General features: G+C 39.3%; 1 protein-coding gene across 1 annotated transcript; it reads right to left on the bottom strand.

Moving 5' to 3' along the window:
• Positions 1-2,819: 2,819 nt before the first annotated feature.
• On the bottom strand, positions 2,820-9,442 carry LOC141764885 (microtubule-associated serine/threonine-protein kinase 2-like). Its single transcript, XM_074630551.1, has 12 exons — positions 9,323-9,442; positions 8,390-8,581; positions 7,825-7,910; positions 7,426-7,625; positions 7,162-7,300; positions 6,104-6,236; positions 5,831-5,996; positions 5,417-5,518; positions 5,052-5,165; positions 4,438-4,526; positions 3,496-4,311; positions 2,820-3,063 (listed from the first exon to the last, which is right to left on the bottom strand). Exons 1-12 carry the CDS (start codon positions 9,329-9,331, stop codon positions 2,902-2,904), a joined length of 2,208 nt encoding a protein of 735 aa, XP_074486652.1. The 5' UTR covers positions 9,332-9,442; the 3' UTR covers positions 2,820-2,901.
• Positions 9,443-10,097: the final 655 nt, after the last annotated feature.

Below are 10,097 nucleotides of genomic sequence, written 5' to 3'. Positions count from 1 at the left end.
GTAGAGGTGTGTGTGTGTACAGTAGTGCGGCAGCGGCACTGAAATGGGGGAAACGGAGAACAACGGACAGAACAACATGCCAACCTGCCGAGTCACGCCATGAAGCTTCGAATATCTTAGAATATTTCTTACCGAAGCTTCGAAACCTAAAAAATGGTATTGGGGACAGCCCTAATTGGGACATACAAAAGTTTTTCTGGCATACTAAATAGAATGGTAGTTTGGGTATTGGAACGCACAGATTGTCTTCAACTGTAGTTTCTGCCTCCCTCATGCTTTTTCCTGTCAAAGACCACAGTAAAGCCCACAGCCTGACAATGTGCCTGCACATGGGTCTAATCCTGTCACTGAACAATCTGCTGATTCATTGAAGCCAATACAATTGAAGTAACCCGAGACAGTGCTTTGTGGGTCCCAAATGGAAACGTGCTGCCATTTGCTTTGAAGAAAACAGGGCAACAAATGCTGCAAAGATTAGAAAATTTAGTGTAACTGGGTCTGCAGAAGGTACCCAGTTAGCCGAGTATGGGAGAACGAAGGCACTTGATGTATTTAATGTTCAAATGTGGCTCAGGTCACTATCAGACCCCAGTTAAGGGACAGCAGTCCTCATGGCAAAAACCTGGCCATATCACTCGGGCACACTTCTGACACCGTAACACAGACCAGATCAGTGCCAGGCTTTAATGGTGTGCTGCATGTTTAGTAGGGCTGACCCGAATGCTTCGAAGCTTCGACCGTTGCCATGGTAATCAACCTCCAAATCACTATTTGAATGCTTTGTTTTTAATTTATATCTATATATAGCCCATGAAAATAAGGATTAATCCCACAACATTATTCATTACTCACTTTCAATATTAATTATTATTAGTTATTCTCAGACGGATATCGCTGTTTTTTTTTCTCCAAACTTACACTAAATTTTGGCGAGGAAAAACTGGTATAGCCATATTAAAAGGGGTCCCTTGACCTCTGACCTCAAGATATGTGAATGAAAATGGGTGAAAATGGGTGCTATGGGTGTTTCCTGTTGGGAATGCAGTTTACCATGTTATGATTTGAGTATATTTTTTTATGCTAAATGCAGTACCTGTGAGGGTTTCTGGACAATATTTGTAATTTTTTTGTGTTAGTAAATAATTTCCAATAATAAATATATACAGACATTTGCATAAAGCAAGCATAAGAGTATTAAATACTTGACAAATCTCCCTTTAAGATACATTTTGAACAGATAAAAAAATGTGTGATTAATCGCGATTAAATATTTTAATCGATTTACAGCCCTAAAATAAATATTAGTAGAAGTAGTATAAAGAGGCATAAAATGGAAATATTCGAGTGAATGCATTTAATTTTTGGTCACTATTTATGAATTATTATTATATTATGTTATTAAAATGCATTTGTTATTTGGAGTTGATATTTCTCTCAATCATTCTTCATTCATCCGCAGTCGCTCACCAGTTATCATCATCCCCATCTGAGGGAACTGAACTGAAATCATTTCAACCAGACAGTAATTAGATTCATGGATCTCTGTTAATTATCATTTGACTAATTAATCAATGCCATTTTCTCCGTTTGCAGTCATCAGTTATGTGGGAGTGTGTTTAGACTTTCACTGATGTATTTAAGGACACCAAGACAATGAAATGCACGTTTCACTTTGGTTCCAGTTATCACTAATTAAAGTGCATTTGTATGCATGTGGAAAACCTAATTAAATACTGAGAGCTACACTCTCCGTTTCTAATCATCTGAGCTCATTTGTTGCTATGGTTTTTGATAAAAATTCAGACACACACACACACACACACACACACACACACACACACACACACACAGGACTTGGATATTTTCAGGCAAAGGGCCTTTTCCTATCCGTCTCATTCTGTCACCTCAATGGATCAGGACCATAATCAATGTTATTAATTACACCTGTGATTACTCTGCCATGACATGTAAAAATGGCATATTACACCAGTATTACCATCATTAGCTACTCACACATGTCAGATCAGACTTTAAATTGTAAACAGACACGCCCCTTCCTACCTGCCTGATCTCCTTAAAAAATAATATAATTTTAAAAATAAATAAATAAAAAAAATTAAAAGCCCTCTCAGTGTATGTTAACAGGAAACTCGGGATGGACCTAATGTTTCAAAATAAAAGTTAATTCTACCCAAATACTACTTTCTAATAACTTAAAGGTTTATTCCGTGCAAATACTTTCTGTCCAACAATTTATAGTTTTAAAGGTTTATTCCATCCAAATACTACTTTCTAGAAGTCTATTCTGCATTTGCGCTTTTAGATTTCTGTATTTTCAACAATGCTTTGCAATTAATTTCAGCTGTCAGCATTCACATGCATTTCCTGCAGGAAATACAATCATCTAGTTTTTTAAACTATTCTATTGTATTGCTTCATTTAGCTGCTGTAACTGCTTATTATGTTCACTCAATTTGACTGTTAAATTTCTAGGTTGCTTTATTAATTCAACAATCATCGCATGATCATCATCAACATACACTCATCCTTAACTAGTTAGTCTTACTGTTATGTTCAGAAAGCTTCATTACATCCACCGTGATTTTAAATTTCAAATTTTTTATTTATATATTTATACATTATCAGTATATATATATATATACACACGTATATATATATACACACACACACACACATATATATATCACATATATACATATATATATCACATATATACAGTATATCACACATATATATATACGTATATATTTATCACTTATATATATACAGTATATAAATATCACATATATATATATATATATATCACATATATATACATTCAATTTCCCCATGAGCATTGCATAGTTATGGTTATGCGATGTGGCAAGGAAAAACTCCCCTTTAACGGGTAGAAACCTTGAGCAGAACCGGGCTCTGGGTGGGTGGCCATCTGTCTCGACCATTGGGTTCCCTGTCCTCCTTACAGCAGTTGTCCTCGACAGTGGGGTCGGCGCTGTCCTCACTGGAGTCGTCCTCGACGGTGGGACTGCAGGCTTTGTGGGTCTAAATCAAACAAGAAGGACAAAAAAAGTTATGTAATAAATAAATAAACAAAATATTGAAAGTATATTAAGCTAACTAAAGGTATATCAGAAAAGCAGCCACAGACACTGAAAAGTGAGTTTTTCATGAGATGTCCCCTTTAAAACATAATTTCAGTGAGAGTGGTTTTGGGATTTTTGTTATTTGGAGAAACAGGTTGCAAATTACAAAGACAAGATCACTTATTATACATCATATACTACTGAGGTAGGCTAAGTCGTCATCATAGTGCCTTGTTAATAAGATTTAAAAAGTGTGTTCAATTTTGTTAAATATTCTGTCCAATCTGATCGATGCTTGTCCAAAGTGTCCTGTTTGTTATCTGAACTTTTAACAATGTATAAACAAGTGAATCGGCTGGAAAAAAATGCCTCAAAGATGAGAAAGGCCTACCTCTTGGTGAATCTTCACCACTTTGCTCTCCAGCTCCACAAAGAAGTTGGGGCTGACCAGATCGTTCTGCAGCGTGTTGCCACAGTCTTTGGCCAGCTCAACCAGCTGGAGCATGATGGACATCAGGGACCAGGTGGCCTCGAGCAAGTCATTGCTAGGGCACTCTTCCACTGGGTCCATTTGGACTGGAGAGGCATGGTGGGGGGGAGGTGAAGGGGTGGAGTCACATTGACTTTCGTTCCGTCCACTTTGTCGGTGAGAGGCTTCAATGAAATGCATGTTGCTGACGTCCTCTTCGTCAGAATCACTGTCAAAGTACTTTGAGACTATTTGGCCTGGAGAGACGTGGTTGGGGGCAGGTGAAGGGGTGGAGTCACATTGACTTTCGTCCCGTCCACTTTGTCGGTGAGAGGCTTCAATGAAATGCATGTTGCTGACGTCCTCGTCCTCCCCGTCAGGATCACCGTTAAAGTATACTGAGTCCATTTGGCCTGGAGAGGCGTGGTGGGGGGGAGGTGAAGGGGTGGAGTCAGATTGACTTTCGTCCCATCCACTTTGTCGTTGAGAGGCTTCACCGAAATGCATGTTGCTGACGTCCTCGTCCTCCCCGTCAGAATCACTGTCAAAGTACTTTGGGCCTATTTGGCCTGGAGAGGCGTGGTGGGGGGGAGGTGAAGGGGTGGAGTCACAAAAACCTTCATCAAACGCCTCAATTTCCTGCTGCCCCTCCTTTGGCTCGCTGTGTCCTGGCTTTTCTGATAACAGGACCCGATTCATCGGCGTGCATGGGGACAGGGGCATTGGGCTGCCGTACACCTGGAGTTTTAAGAGAAAACAGCTGTCAGTTATTTACATTCAATGTGTATTCAATAGTGAGAAATAGATTTAGACAACCTCAAACAGCAGTGAGGGGTGAGGAGCTGGAGAAAGACTGTAGCCTACCTTGTTGAAGCGGAAAGCAACAGTGCAGAAGTCTGTTTGCTCCGCAGGTGATACGGTCTGGTCATCATCAGAATCAGAGGATGCACACACTGCAACAACCAACATATGTTAAGTTATGGGAAAGGCTGACATATTTCTCCTAATTGAAATTCACACCAGACATTACTGAAAAATCAAGTCTACTCCTCATGTCAGACATGAGTCTTTGGTTGCGGTCGAAAAGTTAAAAAAATAACGTCTTTTCCTAACCACTTTTCCTTCACCTCGGTGGAAAACGTCATGAGGTCAAGGAAAGATGTGAAGGAGAATTCATGAGGACTTAGGGAAAAGACAATCGTGGTGTTAAGAGAATCTGACTGCACTTCACTCGGCTCCGTAATTATGATGCGACGGCGGCGGATGTTAGTGACGCGGGTGGTGCCGTGGTGAAACTACAATGTTCCAAAGATGGACTGTAAACAGCTCCTTCAGTGAAAGAGAGATACAGCAGCTCCTTCTGCTGCTGGAACACTATACATCAACATATAATAAAGGATTATCTGACCTAACGTGGACAACCGGTGAAAAATATCACTTCATTACCAATAAAAAAGGAATATATGAGAGATAAATACTTGGAAAGCGGCTGGTGTCCTCTGCATTAGGGACATATGGAGGCGTCTCATAAGGGAGGTTCTTCCAGTCCACACCCCGGAAGAACGGTTGTCTTTTCACCTCACTGGCTCCTCCTGGATAAAAAGTGACACAATCAAACAGTTAGTTTGTACATCTACACATGTTGGGCCTGGCACCTGACCCAAACACTCCACACTGCCTTCAAAGGTCTCTGGAGCTCTCAGGGTCTAGTCTCTCTATGGACTACATTTTCCCTTTATAAAGTATGTAGCGCACCTCTAACCATGACACCAGTAAGTATTCTAATAAAAATGCAGTTTCTCTGTTTCTCATACTGTCTATCATTAGTAAAGCTGTCACTTACGTGTACCCAGACGCTTCACAGGGTCTTTCTCCAAGAGCCGACTGATGAGATTTCTGGCAACATCTCGTTGGGGAGATCCCGCATCTGGAAAGTGGATGTCATCTGGAAAAGAAGCACATATCAGTTGATCTGATCAAGGAATTTACATTTAATTGACATCACCAAAGGGACTGAATGACATAATTCTTAGAGGAAAACATCATAAACCTAGCGTAAAGAACTAAATCCCAAATTTAAAAGAAACAAGAAATGAAAGATACTTTGTGCCAGATTTTTTAAAGTTAAATCACAAAGTGGGTGCATTTTGAATCATTTTTAAAATACAGAAAGATTCATTCAGAACTGCTAGAATGACAAATGTGTAGAAAGGTTGCATGTGATGAGAAGATCATGAATGGAGCTAAAGATTCTTACTTTCGGTCACAAGTTCAGCAGTCTCTTTTGAATTCCAGCCAGAGAAAGGTACGTTACCGTACAGGAAATTATACAAGATAATTCCTGTGGCCCACCAGTCTATGGGCTTCCCATAGCCCGTCTTTAGGAACAGTTCTGGGGCCATGAAGACAGACGTGCCGCATGTCTGTAGGAGGACATGAAAGAGGGGAAGAAACGGAAAATGAAGTACGAAAATACATATAACACAGGATTTACACAAGTTTAAATTAGTGGAGAAGAGAAGACACTAACCTCTAAATCGGTGAACTCTCTGGCATTTCGTCGACGCTCTGATTCAGTCAGGCAGGCTGCCGTGCTGACTGACCCAATCTTGGACAGCCCGAAGTCAGCCACCTTGATGTGTCCATCTGTGCTGATCAACAGACTACAATGGAGGGAAGCAGAACATGTCTCATGTTAGACTATATGCCAGGACTATTCCACTTCAATAGCAAGTGGGCCAAATAGGAAAGTCATTGGGGGTTTCTGGGCTACAAAGAATACTTAGAAATATGCTCAAATCATAACATGGCAAACTGCAGCCCAACAGGCAACAACAGCTGTCAGTGTGTCAGTGTGCTGACTTGACTATGACTTGCCCCAAACTGCATGTGATTATCATAAAGTGGGTTTGTCTGTAAAGTGGAGACTCGTGGGTACCCATAGAACCCATTTACATTCACATATTTTGAGGTCAGAGGTCAAGGGACCCTTTTGACCCCCTTGCCAAAATTTAGCAGAAGTTTTGGAGCAGTATTTAACCTCCGTCGCGACAAGCTATGACAATATGGATTCCTTAGGTTTTTCTAGTTTCATATGATACCAGTATCTTCACTGTATCTTTAAAACTGACCCCAGTACAACCTCCAGAAGATCAATTGTGTTAATGCCTTAAAGAAATTTGTGGCGTAAAAAGTGATTTTTGCATGAATCCGTTATTATCGCGTTAACTTTGACAGCCCTATAATAGATATATCACTACATGGAATAGGGCCTAACTTTTCAACCAACTCGTGAAATTACGTTAGCTTAGCTAGCTAACTAGCTAGCTGAGCTAGCTAACTAGCTAGCTACGGCTGATAAATCTGACAGCGATAGAGTAGCAGCTTCTAATTTCCAGCCGACGACCGAGAAATTAGAAATCTCAAATGGTATATCTGCCATCGATGTTGTTGTAAACTGTACCATGTAAGAACGAAAAGCATGGCGAGCGTAGTAACAGTAACTAAGGAGGGCCTTAAACCAGACATCGAAAAATAATAAAAAAATGTTCAAGATGTCCTCTCCAAAAGGACAGGTTGAGAACTCACTTGCTGGGTTTGAGGTCCCTGTGCAGGATGCCGTAGCTGTGGATGTACTCCACAGCCAAGACAAGTTCTGCCATGTAGAAACGTGCCAAGTCCATACGAAAACGCCTTTTGTCTTGCAGCAAGTCCGCAAGATCCCCACCTACAAGATCAGAGAGAGACATAACAGGTCAGATGTTATGTTTAGGTCTTCTTAGTGTGTGTCAGATGTGTACAGTGGATATAGTGTATATGCATGCATGACCAATCCAAAAAAAAACTCCTTACCTCCCACATACTCCATCGCCATGTACATGTGGCTCTCTGTCTCAAACGAGCAGAACATGGGCACGATGAGAGGGTGGTCAAGGTAGGTGAGGATGTCTCGTTCCAACAGAACCGCATCTCTCTGGTTTGGGTATTGCAGTGTAATCAACTTCATCGCAAAGGTCTTCTTAGTCTTCTTGTGGCGCACAAGTTCTACAGTACTGGACAAGAGGGAAAAGGAAACGTGAGCAGCTTCTATGACTATAAATATGAATATCAGCTCTGATTTGAAAAGAAACTGTCCAGATGGGACAAAATAATTCTATAACACATTTCAATGTTCTTTTCTGCTTTGACTGGACTCTCTGCCCTATCCAAAGAGTCAGTCTGAACACAAAGAAAGCAGTCTGTCTTACTCACCCAAAGGCGCCACGGGCAACCTGTTTGATGACCTTGAAGTCCCTTTTCGCCGGTTTTGTCGGAGGAGGCTTGCAGGCTGCGCGGGTCTAAATCAAACGCAGGAAGGACAAAAAAAGTTGAAGTACAAAATGTATATTAAGCTAAAGGTATTTCAGAGAAGCAGCCTTGTTTTTAGCTTGACAACCCAGCCTTTTTTCAGTTTATCCAATGAGACTGTGTAATACTTTAGTGGAATTATAAACAATAATCATATTACAACTCTATATTGTTTTGCAGTCCATAAGTGAACAAACACAAGTACAATGATATTATTTAAAAAAACACAATATGACCTTTTGGAATTATAATACGTTAAAGGGCATTAAAAAAGAATCTGCTCAAACAGACTAAAACCAGTGAGCTGACAGACCTGGCTTTATTAAACTCATGTTTATTTTGGCACTTTTAACTGATTGGCTGTTTTGCTATTACAATTACTGCCTGTACTGTATGTTAATACACTGAAATTGGTTTGTTCAGTTGTTATAGCCTATTAAAAAATGCTTCAAAGATGAGAAAGGCCTACCTGGTGGAGAATCTTCTCCAGTTTCGTTTGCAGCTCCACAAAGCAGTTGGGGCTGACCTGACCGTTCTGCAGCGTGTTGCCACAGTCTTTGGAGAGCTCCATCAGCTGGAGCTGGATGAACTTCCGGGCCCGGGTGGCCTGGGGCAGGACTTCGACCGGAAACTCTGTCTGTTGATCCATTTGGACTGGTTCCTTGGACCGAACATAAAACTGAATTTAAACATTGAACAGAATTTAAAACAATGATGATAATTATTTCTGTTTAGGCAGGAGCGGAAATTAAAGGTCTGTGAGTAGGGACGCTAAAGATCTGTGATGTAAAGAGGGTCCAAGTAATCAAAAACATCTTCAAATCTATTCCCAGATTGAGCACAAGACAGTGCAAAGATGTTCAAATTGAGCATAAACTGTTTAATCTACTGTCTTTGATCTATTTTGCATTGAAACAATGAAATGTTTTACAACACACTGTAACGTGGTTGACATTTTAAATGTATTGGAAGACTTTGGCGCTAAATGCTTTGAACCAAGTGAATGAGAGTAAATGGTAATTAATTATAATAGAATATACATTAATATAAATGACTTAACATACTGGAGTATGGCCAGTAAATACATCTGATAGGGGACACTGAATATAAAAGCTGTTAGAAAATAAATAGTAATCCCATTTTTAGAAAAGAAAGAAAACTGGTGCTCAGTTGTGTATATGTTTGATATACTTGATATACAAAACACAATAAAACTGAACCTCTCAGCGTTTGTCACAGATTTCTCCAAACGTGATAACTAGATTATAGCAAACTAAACTGCAGAGGAAGAGCTGTGACTTTGAACTCAAAGAGTCAATACACTGTACCAGCTTTTTTTTTATAAGATATCAACTTAAAAAATAATAAAATAATGTGTTAATAAAAGGAAATAAATACGTACTAGTTCCATAACTACAGTTTTCTCTCAAATGCAAAGATTTGCTGTGCTGTTATGGGATGCTGCTGATAACTGTCTCTGTTATCAACTCTCTGCAGACTAGAACAGAAAGCTGTAGGATTTACAGAGCGTGGCTTTGATATGTCATAGGTTGGAATGGCATCATTTTAGAGTGTGGCTCTGTTACGTCATACGATGGAATGACATCATTGTAGTTCCATTTAGAATGTGGCATCGATCAGCGGTATCCGATGACGCCACTCCATTCTACACAAACTCAACTTCCATTTCCATGGAAACTAGATTTGTTTGGTTTTGATGTTGTATATATACATGAATACAACAAAATATAAAAAAAAAATTTTTTTTGATTTTTTTATGTAGTTCAAAATACACGATTTCCAATTAATTATATTCCGCTATTTGTTCCCAATTGCTGGTAATTTATTTAATATATTTCCAGGAAAAGAACACAAAGTTAATTGAGGTGCTTTATTTCCATGTCTGCTGATAAATAGATAATAATTAGCAAATAACTTGAAACTTATAACTTGAAATTTCTTTAAAACAAACCTCCCTGAATCATTATATTAGTTACCAGGTTACATTTGTGTAGACCAGGGGTCAGCAACCTTTACTATCAAAAGAGCTATTTTAGTCAAAATAAATAAGAGATTTCCAGAATAAAGTCATAATTTTACGATAAAAAAGTCGTAATATTACGAAAATAAAGTCATAATATTACGAGAATAAAGTCTTAACTTTACAAGAAAAAAGT

This window comes from Sebastes fasciatus, chromosome 3 (genome assembly GCF_043250625.1).
Source record: "Sebastes fasciatus isolate fSebFas1 chromosome 3, fSebFas1.pri, whole genome shotgun sequence".
Lineage (NCBI taxonomy): Eukaryota > Metazoa > Chordata > Actinopteri > Perciformes > Sebastidae > Sebastes > Sebastes fasciatus.
This window is presented reverse-complemented; position numbering and strand designations above follow the sequence as displayed.

Coding starts and splice junctions, on each gene's coding strand:
- LOC141764885 (XM_074630551.1), bottom strand. Junction 7,626..7,824: donor GTTGCCCGTGGCGCCTTTGG/GTGAGTAAGACA, acceptor CCTCTTGTCCAG/TACTGTAGAACTTGTGCGCC. Junction 4,527..5,051: donor GGACACCAGCCGCTTTCCAA/GTATTTATCTCT, acceptor TGGTTGTTGCAG/TGTGTGCATCCTCTGATTCT.